General features: G+C 41.5%; 1 protein-coding gene across 3 annotated transcripts in view; it reads left to right on the forward strand.

The window, feature by feature from the left end:
• The window catches only part of GPR174 (G protein-coupled receptor 174), a 43,368-nt gene extending 30,819 nt beyond the window's left edge, over positions 1 to 12,549 (forward strand). For 2 of the 3 annotated variants that reach the window (XM_033946597.1, XM_033946596.1), the window contains exon 2: positions 10,470 to 12,549. In XM_033946597.1, coding sequence (XP_033802488.1) covers positions 11,088 to 12,056 — 969 coding nt within the window. In that variant the 5' untranslated portion in view covers positions 10,470 to 11,087 and the 3' untranslated portion in view covers positions 12,057 to 12,549. Of the gene's footprint in view, positions 1 to 9,217; positions 9,271 to 10,469 lie in introns of those variants that run through there. The other variant, XM_033946598.1, reaches the window with a different exon arrangement.
• Positions 12,550 to 14,731: the final 2,182 nt, after the last annotated feature.

The following is a 14,731-nucleotide window of genomic DNA, read 5'->3' on the forward strand; positions in this document are numbered from 1 at the left end:
ATGGGAAGCGGCTCTTACATGCTGCATATGGCTGACCCACAAGCCTTCCCTCTGATGTCAGCTCTGACATTGGAGAGAAGGCTTCCAGGTCAGCCACCACGTCCCTGCAACATGTGCTGCTGAAGGTAGGAAGGAGCATCCCAACAGGCAGGAGGTAACTGGGATCCCCCGCTGACCCAGAAGGCTTCCTTCCAATGTCAGCTCTGACATCGGAGGAAAGCCTTCCGGGTCAGCTTTGGTGGAGGGGGATGGGCAGGAAGGAGGGCATGGGATCTCTTGTGGCAGTGGCAGCAACAGAGGCTTCTGCAGAGGCTGGCGAGCAGAAAAGAGGCCATGGGATCCCCGGCGGTCATTAAGGAGGAAGGGGGCAGGAGACCTGCGCAGTGCGTATGCCCAACAAGCAGCTTGTGTACCCCTAAGGGTACGCGTACCACATATTGGAAACCTCTGCACTAGACTGACTTAAGAAAAGTCTTCTATGAATTAATTTAACCTCAAAGGTAGAATTTTTTAAAGTTATATTATATAGCATATATTGAAAAGCTTACATGAAATTAAGATAATAATATTCAGCCTTAACAATGCAATAAAAGGAAGAAGATCCATGGAATTTCTGTATAATATTCTCAGTATACCACAGAAAAAGTAAAACTACCACTTGGCCTCTCTTTGCCTCTGCAAAAACAAAGAATCTGCAGTAGAGAATGATACGGGGACCATTTACCACAGTAAACTGCGGGCCACCGCAGTAAATCCGCAGGAATGGAGACATTTGCAACTGGTTTACCGCAGGAATGGGGACAAGACCTTTCACTTCCCCGCAGGAATGGGGACAAGACCTTTTACCGCCCCGTGGGAGCGGTGAAAAGTCTTACTCCTGTGGTAAAAAAATTGCGCCTGTGTCAGACTCAGCATCTTCTCCCCAGCAACTCTTGTGCCTATTTTACCTTCAGGAGCCAGCCATGCCACGATGAAGACAGAAGGAACCTAAAATCAAAGCCTGAGACCAATGTGATTTGAAGAACCTAAAAACAAAGCCTAAGACCAGTGTGATTTGAAGAATAAAATTACCAGACAATAAAAAGAAAAAAAATAAATTTATTTTATATTTTGTGATTAGAATACAGTGGTGCCTCGCATAACGAACGCCTCGCACAGCGAACGCTGCGCACAACGAACTTCATGTCTTGCTTCCCACAACGAACTTCATGTCTTGCTTCCCACAACGAACTTCGTTTCACACAACGAAGTCGCCCGAGCTGCATCCTTCCGCGCAGGCACCGCGCTTAACTGCCCTCTCTCCGCCTGGCTCCCTGTGAAACAAGCACTGGCGCTACAGCCGACACCCCGCCGAGAAGAGAAAGTGATGTCGGCAGGGAAAGAAGCACGGTATCAAGCAGCTGTGGGTCCTGCACCGCCGATGCGGCTGCATCCACTGAGAGAGCCAGCGAAACTGAATGCACATCATTCGGGCGGGAAAATGCCAACTCAACCGGCGCCATTACTACATCTTCCCCCGAAGCGTCCACATACCTGCAGCGCATAACCCCGATGGTGTTTGCCGCTTCCCACACCGGAAACAACTTTTAACCACCTCTGCTGCCATGTTACTGCACCGAAAAAGAGAAAAAACTAACACCACAGAACATGAAAACCACCGGGCCAACCAAAAATAAGCCAAGAAAAAAAAAATGAACAGTTAAGTCCCAGTTTTTGCCGCTGAGACTCTGCCCTCTCTCACTGTAAAATTAGACTCTACTTAGTCTGTCTTTAAATTTAAAAAATGTGTGTTGTTTTAAAAAACAATTATGTTTTTAGATGTATCTAAATAAAAATAATAACAAAAAATTTATCTTTTTTTATGTCATCTTAGCATATTTTATGCTACAGAACGAATTATTTTTTTTAACATGTATTGTTATGGGAAAACGCGTTTCACATAACGAACTTTTCGCATAACAAACTTGCTCCTGGAATCAATTAAGTTCGTTGTGTGAGGCACCACTGTATTTCAGATTTGAAATATATATGCTGCTAGAGGTGGTATTAGACATAACTGGGGACCGCAAAGTCCAGGCTGTGCTTCTTTAGCTCCCAGGTGGCTTAGGGCTCTCTCTCTGACCAGGGGGCAGTTGCCCTAGTTGCACTCCCATAACATTATTCTTGCCATATATTACTAAAGTATTCTGTTAGTTTGATTTTTCTATGTAGCATTCTGTAGTAATTTGGTTTGTTCAGTTTTCACAATAGTTAAGGGGATATTTGTGAAAGGGAGGGGAGATGGGTTTTGTTGAACCTTGCTCTGTTTTATTTGTGTTTATAAAATGACAATTGTCAGAGGAGAAGCTTCCGCCCACACACACGCGACTGCAGGGCGGCACAGGCAGGTTTCGCCGGCATCAGTTTCTTTTCTAAAGCGCCGTGAAGGTAAGGGGGAGGGAGGGAGGGAGATGGATTTGGCTGGAGGGAGGGAAGGGTCCACGCACGCGATCGGTGACCGCACGCCTTCCCTCCCTTAAGTTTCTTTACGCCGTGAAGGTAAGGGGGAGGGAGGGAGATTCTCGGGCCGCTGAAGGTTGGTGAGGTGGCGAGACAGGGCGGTGAAGGGGACAGCAGGGATGGAGTGGTGAAGGGGACAGCGGGGACGGGGTGGGACGGGGACGGTGGTCCGGTGATGGGGACATATTTTTTCCTCGTGTCATTCTCTAGTCTGCAGTAAAAGGCGAACACCAAAAACAAAAACTTATTTAACGCTTTTTGAAGAAATTCGCCCAAGGTGGTCTACAGCAACAATAGACAATTACTGCAGTAAAAATATTCAAATAACAGTATGGTATAGTATGACATCTCTACAAAATACATATTGGGATTGATATTCAAAGCAATTTAACTTGTAGGAAACTTGAGCGAAAATGGAAGAAATCAAATTCCGATTCGGACAAGCTTGCTTGTAGACTCACTATTAGAAAATATAATCTTGAACTAAGGAAAGCGAGAATGAACTATTATGGTAGGAAAATCGTCAATTCCAACAACCAAAGCAGTTCTCTGTTTAGACTTGGTGCTCTTTGACCAGTCCCGATTCAAGATCCTCCCTTGCTTTATCTCCTACAGCAGACTCTCTTGCTTCATTCTTTCAAGATAAAATCTCTACTATTAGGAACTCTTTTCCTATAGTGATTCTTGACCCTTTTTTAAGGGATATCATGGATAGCTCAGTGGAAACCCCTTCAGATTGTTTTTGGTGTACTTTTGACCCTGTATCTGAGTTTCAAGTTTCTAATATGTGCAACAAACTGATGATCCCTTCCCTTCCTATTTATTTGTGAATATTCCATCTCAAGCCATTAATTAGTTGTCTGCGCTACTGAATTATGCCTTAGAAAACAGATACTTTTTGTATGATATGAGTTCAATAAATCTTACTTCCCTCTTGAAAAAATCATGCCTCGATCCTGCTGTCTCCCCTCACTATAAACCGATTGCCAATATACCCCTCATAACCAAACTTTTGGAATCAATTGTTGCTTCCCAACTCTCAAATTACTTGGAGAAATTTTCTATCCTCCAACCTTTCCAGCACGGTTTCCACTTAAATTTTAGTACGGAAACAATCCTGGTCTCCCTGCTCTCAAAGATTCAACAATTGCAATTATGTAAGAACACGCTATTCTGCTTCAATTTGATTTATCTGCTGCTTTTGACGTCGTTAATCACAACGTCTTGTGTTTCTTGCTCTCAGAAATTGGTCTCGATCAGACTGTCCTGGAATGATTTTCTAAATTTCTATGATATCGTTCCTACTCAGTTAATATGGAGGGATCTACTTCATAATCCTGGAGGGCCCCTTGTTGTGTGCCCCAGGGTTCTCCACTGTCTCCAATCTTATTCAGCATCTAAATGTGTACATTGGAATACTATGACCTGAATATTCGCGAAACCCTATTGACGTATGCTGATGACATTTTTATATTACTCAAGGTCGATCCAGACCTAGTTAATTTTTCATCCAATATTAACCTCTGTATTGCAAAACTATAGTCCTGGGTACTGATGGTCCAGATGAAATTAAATGCTGCTAAGACAAAACTTCATTGAGCTGGGCCTTAAATTAGATTCTCTTCCTTCTGCTGTGAACCTAGATTTTGAGAGAATCTTTGAGAATCGAGTTTTCCTCATTAGTATTAGGCGTTCTAATTGATTCTTCACTCACATTTAAGGATCAAATTAACTCTCATGCATAAAGTGTTTTTTTAGTTTTCATTTTTTGAGGAAAGTTAGACTGTTCTTCTACCAACAGCATTTTTCTGTCTTGGTCCAATCAATCATTCTGGCACGTTTGGCCTATTGCAATTCACTGTACGTGGGCTTATCTAAGGCTAGAACAAAAAAGAGGCACAGGAGATGTCTGAACCAACTTCTAGTTACATATACCTCACTCTTAGAAATAAATAAATATACCTTTATTGGCAATTTTTCAAAGTCCAAAAACAAGTCCTAAATAAGTAATGTAAAAGTAGTCCTGACTAGGATCCAAGTTTTGGAGATAATGTCACCTTCCTCAGGGGACAATAAAGCAGGGGTAAAGGGGTGTAGCCTTCTGCATTTGACATCCTCTGGTGAAACAGAGGCAGCAGTTTCCTGGTCACTCTTCCTCGCTGTCTGGTGCATTTGTGTGTCCCCAATGCCAAGGCACTTGCCAAACTCCTGCTGCTGCTTTATCGTCCCCTGAGGAAGGCAGTTCCATAGGTGCTCAAATGGTGCCTTCAACACAGGCACTGTTCGATGTATCAATTAAAAACAAACAAACGTGCATCCCGATTGATTAGTTAGATGGCGGTAGGATGCTTACTGCTGCCTAACTTTGGGATGCCATTACTAGAATCCAGGCCTTCCACTCTGCCCTGCTGCTCTGCCTCATCCCATCCTTCTGAAACAGTAAAAATAAATAGTTTGGCTGACAGTGATCCCATAGCGGCAGAGGAAAGGCCTTGCCAGGGCTGACCAAAAGCAGCCTGATTACGGTGCTGCTTTTGTTCACCAGATGCCACTACTGCTTCAGGTAAGTGTGGGAGGAAGGGGATTGTCAAGGCCTGCTGCCTTCTGCTTTGGCAGGAAGGAAGGGAGGGAAGGAATATGGATACTGGTCCTGCATGGTGAAGGGCAGGGGAGATGGATGGATGCTGGACCCATAAGTGGGAGAGAGAAAGTGACCCAGAAAGATGCTGGACCTACAAGTGGGGTTGGGAGGATGATAGAATGAGGTGGAAAGGAAGACAAAACTAGTATTGCGTAACTCTCAAGCAACCAGAAACTACAGTTATCCAGCATCCACCAATCCCCATGGGTGCTGGATAACTGAGAGTCTACTGTATTTAGAAATAAAACAAAAAGGAAATAAGGTAATATCTTTTTTATTGGATTAACTCAATGCATTTTATGATTAGCTTTCAAAGATAATCCCTTCTTCACATCAGAAATAAGCAAATGTTGACAAATATCAGTATATATATATAAGGGAAACATGAAAGCATTTCTGTGATAGTTTCACAGGAAGAGAGAGGAGTGGGTGGGTAAATAGGAGGTGACAAAGCAGTTTAAATTTCTTTGTAGTATGAAAGGTAGCCAGTCTTTGGTAAGTATCAAAATATTTCATCATTTTAATATTTCAAAAGTCTTACGTTCTTGGATGGTCTTAAAATTTTCTTTTAGTATTCTCACCATAAAATCATTGGTGTAGTGATCAGTTTTTCCAAAATGTTGTCCAACAGAGGGGACATCCTGGTTGGCATTGCAATTTTTAATATGATATTTGTGTAAGTTGATCCTAGTCTTTAGTATATGGCCTGTTTCACCAATGTAACATCCTTCTTTGCACATTTTGCTTTGAATGATTGATATACAACACATTAGAAGATGAACATGTGAAGGATCCACTTATGTTGAATGTTTTCCCATTTGAATTACCGTGGGATCCTTTCAGATGTGCTCACATAGTTTGCAGTTTGCCACAACACATGGATGTGTGCCATTCTCTGTGGGTTTGTGTAGGAAGTCTGCTTTTCTGTTTTTGATTAGGTGGCTGATGGAAGGCCAGCACCGGTGTAGCTGAATAGTGGTTGTAGATCTCATATAATTTTTCTTAGTTTTTCCAGCTTTGGATTGTATGTCACTACCAAGGGGGTCCATTCTGTGGTTTTCTTGACCTTGTGGTGCAAAAGGTTTTCTTTGGATGTTTTAAGGGAGGCAATATTCTTGAAGACTATTTTAGGGTTGTATCCTATTTGTTTGAAGGATTCAGTCAGGATCTTTAGTTGTTTATCTCTGTCTCGGGTCAGAGCAGATATGGTGGTATCGTGTTGCTTGGCTGTATATAATGGATTTGTTATATGTGAAGGGTGGAAGCTGGAATTGTGGAGGTAGTTGCATCTGTCTATAGCAGTTGTTCCCAAACCTGTCCTGGGGGACCCCAGCCAGTCAGGTTTTCAAGATATCCCTAATGAATATGCATGAGAGAGATTTGCATACCTGTCACTTCCATTATATGCAAATCTCTCTCATGCATATTCATTAGGGATATCTTGAAAACCTGACTGGCTGGGGGTCCCCCAGGACAGGTTTGGGAACCACTGGTCTATAGGTTTCTTGTATATAGATGTTTGTATGTAACCATTGTTGACAGAGACAGTGGTGTCTAGAAAATAGATTTTTTTTCCTGGGGAATAGTCAATTTTGAATTTGCTTATAGGATGGTATGCATTGTATAATTGTTTGAGTCTCTTCTCTCTCAGCCCAAATCATAAAAATGTCATCAATCTACCGGTGGTATTTCAGCAGTTTTGTCTAGAGAATGACACGGGGGGAAAAATTTCTCCCAATCCCCGTGGGAACTCATTTTCCCATCCCGGAGAGTTATTTTCCTGCCCTTGCAACGTAATGCTTCTGTCCAGCTGCAACTCTGACTTTCGCTATGTGCAAATCGACAGAGTTGCAGCTGGACAGGAGCATTACATTGCAAGTCTTTCACGGATTGCCTGAGTTATATTTTATACGGTTCTCTATTTTTAAGCACCATTACATCCTGGAGCCCTGAGGAAGAAGTGTTTTCCGAAACACGGACCATGTCGGGTCCTGCGTCTCCATATATGAAAACCAGTATTAGGATTGCTACATTGTATTTTCTCCAATAAAGACTTTTTTGTTTTTGCAGTGCCCATGATTTGCAGATAGATATAATTGTTAAAGCAGAAATAGTTGTGAGTTAGAATGAATTTGATTAATGTTGTAATAGCTTCCGGTGAGTGCTGGCGATGCATGGTAGAAGTTTTTAGGAATTTTTCACAGGCAGCAATGCCATCTGTATGGCGAATGTTGCTGTATAGCGATTCTACATCCATTGTGATATTATTTAATTGAGCTGTTCAGTTTGGTTATGAATTTATTTGACATCACATCTACACTCAACTCATGCACAACATTAAACTACCTTCAGCAAATGATTTAGCACAGCATTTTGATTCAAAAATTAAAAACCTAAGAAACAACTGTTCGACAAATGACATTAATGAACCTCAAATAGCTAACTTACAAGGAAATGAAATACCAGCGGACATGATCTGGAGTTCCTTTCAAGATTTAGAATGGAGTAATTATATCAAACTATATAATAAGTACTCTAAATCATACTGTGTTTCGAACTCATGTCCCCCAGAAATTATGAAAGCAGCTCCATTAGCCTTTAAACTATCTTTGCTAAATTACTCAACCGATAACCTAAAAAATGGAAAATTCCTCACTAATAATGGTCACATAATAATAACCCCAATTCCAAAACATTGTAAAGAATCATCAGCACTAGTAACCAACTATAGACCAGTAGCATCCATCCCATTTATTGTAAAAATCATGGAAGGATTGGTACACCCCCAATTGATGGAATATCTTAATCAGTTCTCTCTCTTACATGAAACTCAATCTGGTTTTAGACCTTTGTTCAACACTGAGACAGTAATTGCGACTATTTTAGACAATCTGCGTCTCTTGTTTAGTAAGGGCCTTAATGCCCTAATCATGCAATTTGACATAAGCTCTGCCTTTGACTTAGTGGACTATGGGAAACTGCTACAATGCTTAGATGCAATGGGTATCAGGAAAGAGGTGTTAGACTGGTTTCGAGGTTTCCTATCAAGTACGTTTCAACTACGATCTCTCTGATACCTGGAGCAATCCATCTGGCGTACCGCAGGGGTCACCACTATCCCCATTGCTTTTCAATGTCTACATGTCCTCATTAGGTGCGCAATTGACCCAGCTAGGAATAAAATGATTTAGTTACGCAGATGACTTTACGATCATCATACCATTTGCTAACTCTCTCTCAGAAGTTACTCCCAAGGTAACAGAAGTACTAAATTTGATGGAGCAATGGATGACTGAATTCAGACTGAAACTTAATTCAGAAAAAACAAAATTTTTCGTAGCTTCGCCATACCCGCTTGACATCACTATGCATCAATAAACTTAGTTATCCTATTCAGTCAACTATGAAGGTATTGGGTGTAACACTAGATCAGTGCCTAACCATGAAAGACCAGGTAAACTCCTTAATCAGAAAGGGTCTTTTCACTCTCTGGAAGCTTCGGTCTGTTAGAGCAGTGGTTCCCAACCCTGTCCTGGAGGACCACCAGGCCAGTCAGGTTTTCAGGCTAGCCCTAATGAATATTCATGAGAGAGATCTTTATATAATGGAGGTGCCAGGCATGCAAATCTGCTCCATGCATATTCATTAGGGCTATCCTGAAAACCCAACTGGTCTGGTGGTCCTCCAGGACAGGGTTGGGAACCACTGCATTAGAGCATATTTTGATATGTCAGCATTTAGAATTCTGGTACAATCCCTCGTACTGAGTCAACTTGATTACTGTAATAGTGCCTATTTGGCAATTTCACAAAAGAATATGCGATGATTACAACTAGTGCAAAATGCAGCGGTCAGACTAATTTTCAGGATGAAGAAGTTCGATCATGTGACACCTTACTACCAACAGCTGCATTGACTGCCGATGGAGGCACTTGTAAAGTTTAAGTTTGGTTGTTTTTGCTTTAAGGTACTATTCGGTCTAGCCCCAAAATATATAACTTACCTTTTCTCTTTCTCAGCCAACAGACATAAGAGAAGCTCATATTTGAACTTTGTTTCCCCTCCAGTTAGAGGATGCAAACTCAAAAGACATCATCAACACCTTCTCTCACATCAGGCAGCATTATGGGGTAAAGATCTAGAACAATTGCTTATGCCTACTACTTATGAGGAATTTAGGAAATGCCTAAAAACATATCTGTTCCTGAAGTATCTAGGCAACTGACCCATACAATTCTTTCCCCACAATAACTGATCCCTACAGCTGTTAATCACTAGCTTTTAACTCTGTTAAGTTTACTCAATTTGTACCATCTTTAATCATTGTAAACGGCATAGAACTTCACGGTCCTGTGGTATATAAACTGTTATTATTATTATTAATTTGTTCAGGAAGTTCATGGGGTCTTGTATGAAGCTTTTATTGAAAATTTGTATACTGCTAAGATACTATGAGTACATTAGATAGATTATGAGCCCGCCGGGACAGAGAGGGAAAACTGCTTGAGTACCTGAATAAATGCATGTAAACCGTTCTGAGCTCCCCTGGGAGAACGTTATAGAAAATTGAATAAATTAAAAAAAAAATATGGGCCCTTTTTACAAAGCTGTGCTATTATAGTATTAATGCATGGGTTTCCTTCATGCTTAGGCCACTTTTATCACAGCTGTAAAATAGTCGCATTTCACATTTTCTAAATGAAGGTCCATGCGCTAATTTCCCATTTAGTTAATTACTTTACTCCGACTCTTAATTCAACCTGGGATCTTACATATAAATATACTCTTCAATATCTCCCAAGTGTTATATACTTTAGTCCCAGAGGTTTCTACTGTGGCCCAGGACGTTAAATGCTCTGACCACTGTTCCCCACTAAGGTGAGCTGAAGTCCTCCAACTGCATTGCTGCCAGTGGGTGGCAGTGCTTCAATAGTGTGTTTTCAATTGCTAGGGACAGGCAGGTTCTATGGAGTCCTACAGAGCTTGCCTGTCCCTTGTTATTGAAAATATGATAATGAAACAACACCCCCCGCCCCCCACTGGCAGCACTGCAGGTGGAGGACTCCTGATCAGCTTATATGAGCATCAGAGCAGTGCTGGAGCATTTAGCACTCTAGACCACGGTAAAAACCTCTGTTGTGGCTTAGTAACGCAGTGTGTGTGGGGTTAGATTGTGAGCCCATTAGGGGCAGAAATACTACCTTCATATAATGTGTACAGCACTGTGTTTGTACAGTAGTACTATAGAATTAATCAGTAGTAGCATTTTTAAGACAATTCATTGTTTGATGTCATGACAAAAATTCTCCTTTTTGTCTTTCCGCCTCAGCTCTGGTGGCATGTCCAGTTTGGTCTTTGGGAGATACAACTGCAAAAACAAATGGCTGTACGACGTTAAGATGATGCAGCTTCTTGTTATGATGGTGTTATGTAACCTCAGTGGAACGGATGGAGCCCTCTCTTTCTAGTCACTGCACGTGGCTCAGGTTTACAAACTCCAAAGGCAAATCTAAGTATTCATCAGAAGCCAAGACAAAATCACAGCAGGCCGCAGTGAAGAGCGCAGTGAATGTGGTAAAGTTTGAAATGAGCCCGAGGATTTAGTCGAGTTTTCAGTGACATAAAGTTTCATGAGGCCCTTGGTGAGCTGTACTGTGGCTGCTGTTCTGGTGCATCCATGAGAATGATCTGATCATTAACAAAAGGAGGAAGTCCTTGATAATGGACATAGCAGAAAATATGGCAACAAGTCATCGAGACCAATTAACTGTCTTCACTGGATTCAACATTTCTAATATTCTTAATATCTTTAGGTAAAAATAATCACAGAAAACTTTTGCGGTCCCCACATAAATGGGAGACACGCAAAGGAGAAGGAGAAGCATCATGGAAAACCTCATTATTTATATTTTCCTTATGGGTTAAAAAAAAAAAAAATCATATTAAAATGCCAGCTAGTAATGGCACAATACCACCATGTGAAGCAGATGCTGGTTTTCTAAATTTCTTGTATGCTATCACTTACACTATCATTCTGGTTCCTGGTTTAATAGGAAACATACTAGCCCTGTGGTTATTTTATGCATATGTTAAAGAGACAAAAAGAGCCGTAATATTTATGATTAATCTAGCGATTGCGGATTTAGCGCAAGTTCTGTCCTTACCTCTGAGGATTTTTTATTACCTCAATCACTCCTGGCCCTTTGGTGATGTGCTCTGCATATTCTGTTTCTACCTGAAGTACGTAAATATGTATGCAAGCATCTACTTCTTGGTATGCATCAGTATACGACGTCTCTTGTTCCTACTTTATCCCTTCAAGTACAATGATTGCAAACGCACATACGATGTATATATCAGCTTTGCTGGGTGGATTGTTGTCTGCGCCGCCTGCTTGCCTTTCCCTCTCATGAGACTCAAAAGCGACAACAATCAGACGTGCTTTGTGGACCTTCCTCTGAAAGATGTTGGCCCTGTTAATTCCATTATGATGGTGACTCTAGGTGAGCTCTTCGGGTTTGTCACTCCCCTCGGCACAGTTTTGTATTGCTCCTGGAAGACTGTATCCTTGTTGCAAGAAACAAATTCAATTTCTCATGATCTGGGAGAAAAAAAGAAAGCTTTAAAGATGATCTTGACCTGTACTGTGGTGTTTTTGATCTGTTTTGCACCCTACCACATCAGCTTTCCTTTGCACTACTTGGCCAAATCCAATCAAATCAGCAACTGCTCCAGTAAGAAGGCAATACTGACATTTCATCCCGTGGCACTGTGCCTTGCTAGCATGAACTCTTGCCTAGACCCTATCATCTATTACTTTACCACCGATGAGTTCAGAAGAAGACTGTCAAGGCAAGACAGTACTGAACTACAGAGCAAAGATACTGTGAAAAAGCAACTCAAGGTTGAACATTAACAATTTCATGTGAAGCAACAAGATTGGACCTGCTGTCTTTCCTAGACCACTTCAGTTTTGATGTTGTAAAGTATACACTGGAAAAACAAAACACTGTACATTTTCTGTGAATTTTGAATTTACGCAGTCAGCATTTTGTTGGTTTTTGAAGTTGTTAAAATGATATACATGAATGAAAGGAGCAAGTTTACCATTGACTTGAAAAGATATTCCTTTGCTGTTTGCTTCTAACCCACACTGTGATAGAACTAGTGAACCCAAAAGATTGCACGGATATCTGGAATCAGTAGTTTTCCCAGTATCCCATTGTATAAATAAATCCGTTTTCATAATATCACAAGCACTGCTGCACAAGAAGCTATATGAGGCTAGATATTTTGAAAGTTATTTAACGTTTGCAGTATATTGGATCTATGTTTAATTTACATTAAATTATAGAACCCTAGATACATGTTTTGTACGTTCAGAGTCCACATTTGATAATAAAATATTAAGCAGTTGAAAGTCTGATTGGTTCTCAAACACAAAATTAGTATGGCCTACAGCCAAACAAGAAAATATGGAAAGCACAACCCCACCATTCCATAACATGGTGTGCAAATTTTAGGAATGCCCTTGACCTGCCCATGCACCTCGCATGGTCATGCCTTTCGGGTTGTGCACTATGGGGTTTGGGTACATATTGTCATAGAATATCATGTAGCAAGATGTGTGTGCAAATTCAAATTGGCATCTATTAAGGCCCAATTATCGGCACTAATTGTCTTGTTAGTTTAGCTGGGCACACATCTTGGATTATTGCCATATATAGAACCCAGAAAATAACTTACCCCCTCTTTTACGAACGCATAGCGTGGGTTTTAGCTAGCAGCAGCAGCGGTAACTGCTCCGTCGCTCGTAGAATTCCTATGAGCATTGGAAGTTACCGCCGCTGCCAGCGCTAAAACACGCACTATGCATCCGTAAAAGAGGGAGTTACAGACTTATGCATGTCTTTGATGCATTTTGGTGGCCATCGTGTGCTTTTAAGGAGGAAGATCCAAGAGAAGAAAGGTTATCCAGAGGAAGGAGAAGGGATAAAAATCTGGTCCTGCTTATCAGAAACTAAGGGCTCCTTTTACGAAGCCGTGTTAGCGGTTTAATGCGCGTAATAGCGCGCGCTAAACTGCCGGCCGCACTAGATGCTAATGCCAGCATTGAGCTGGCATTAGTTCTAGCCGCATAGCGCAGGTTTAGCGCATGCTAAAAAGCTGCGTGCGTTAAAACCGCTAACGCGGTTTCGTAAAAGGAGCCCTAAATTATAACAGAAAGTAAAAGATAAGAATGAGAACCAAAGATTAAGAAAAGAGTAATTCAGGAAGTGGATTTTCTAGCCAGGATGCTTCAAATTTCAAACACTATTTCTCTTTTCTTTCTTTGTTTCAATGAATTGCTTTTGACCGAAAGGTCCTTGAGGATCCCTTTTATTAAAGCTTAGCACATGCTAACATAATTAATGCCTGCTAATTAGGGAATTTTATATTTGGTGCCTACCATCATAAGCTATTTCTTTTCTCTTTATTTTTGGTATGGGCAAAGTGTTAGAATGGAAACAAGGCACAAGGATGGACTAAAATTGGCAGATGAACGCAAAACTACACTTACATGCTAAGTTATGGAATACCGCCTTTTTTCACATGGATCTGAAAAGGGGGTGTAATGATAGGAGGGACATGGGTGTGTCAGGGGTGTTCCCTTAAAATGCACATAGTGTTATAGAATTCCAAGAGATCCATGTCCATCTTGCACGCTGGGATTTACACCTGGTTTCAGTTGGTGTAAATGCTTGCGTCCAAAGTTGGGTGTGGATTCCAATGCTATGTGCTATTCTCCAGAGGGCACCCCTTCCTGGCGGACCTATTATAGAATATCATTCAGCGCTGATTTCTATTTTTCAGTGTCATATACTAAATCCAGTCCTAAATGCTAAGAAGCCCATTGCGTTTAGTATACGCTTATTCCCCTGTGTGATGAGCAATTTAAATACAGTCAGCAAGTGTTACCTATTCATATTAAATTGTAATAGCTTCTTAACATGAAACAGTTAATGGAAAACCTTTCCAAAAATCATCAGATTGATATTCAAAAGGACTTATTTGGATAGGGGACCTGTCCATACAGCAGAGGCCCATAGTACCATAGAAAAGGGTCAAGGACGATGCATTGAGACCGTTTAAGAGTCACCAGTTCAGCATGGGTCTTTCATCACCTCCAATTAAGAGCCGCCATTTCAATGCAGGTCCAACATCCCCTCCCCTCCTCCACCCCAATCAGCACTCCACCTCAATCCACACACCCCAATCAGAAATCCTCAGCACTCCACCTCACACACCCCTCACACACCCAGATCAGCGCTTCACCTCGTTCCAGCATAAGTTGCACAATCCAAAGCCAGCACGCCACCTTGATCCAGCATAGACCACGCTGAATAATCCGGCGATGAATGGGTCACACAGTGATGAAAGGGCTGTGCTGAACTGGCAGCTCTTAAACAGCAGTGATGGAGAGTCTCATTCCGCATAGAAAAGTCTTACAGACCGCCATGATACTATATCAGTAGTGCTGAGATGAGGTGAGGAAGGAGCCTGGGGCTTCTGCCTACTTCTTACAGTCAGTAATGTAGTGGGCAAATGCAC

Source organism: Geotrypetes seraphini, chromosome 5 (genome assembly GCF_902459505.1).
Source record: "Geotrypetes seraphini chromosome 5, aGeoSer1.1, whole genome shotgun sequence".
In the NCBI taxonomy this organism is placed as follows: Eukaryota; Metazoa; Chordata; class Amphibia; order Gymnophiona; family Dermophiidae; genus Geotrypetes; species Geotrypetes seraphini.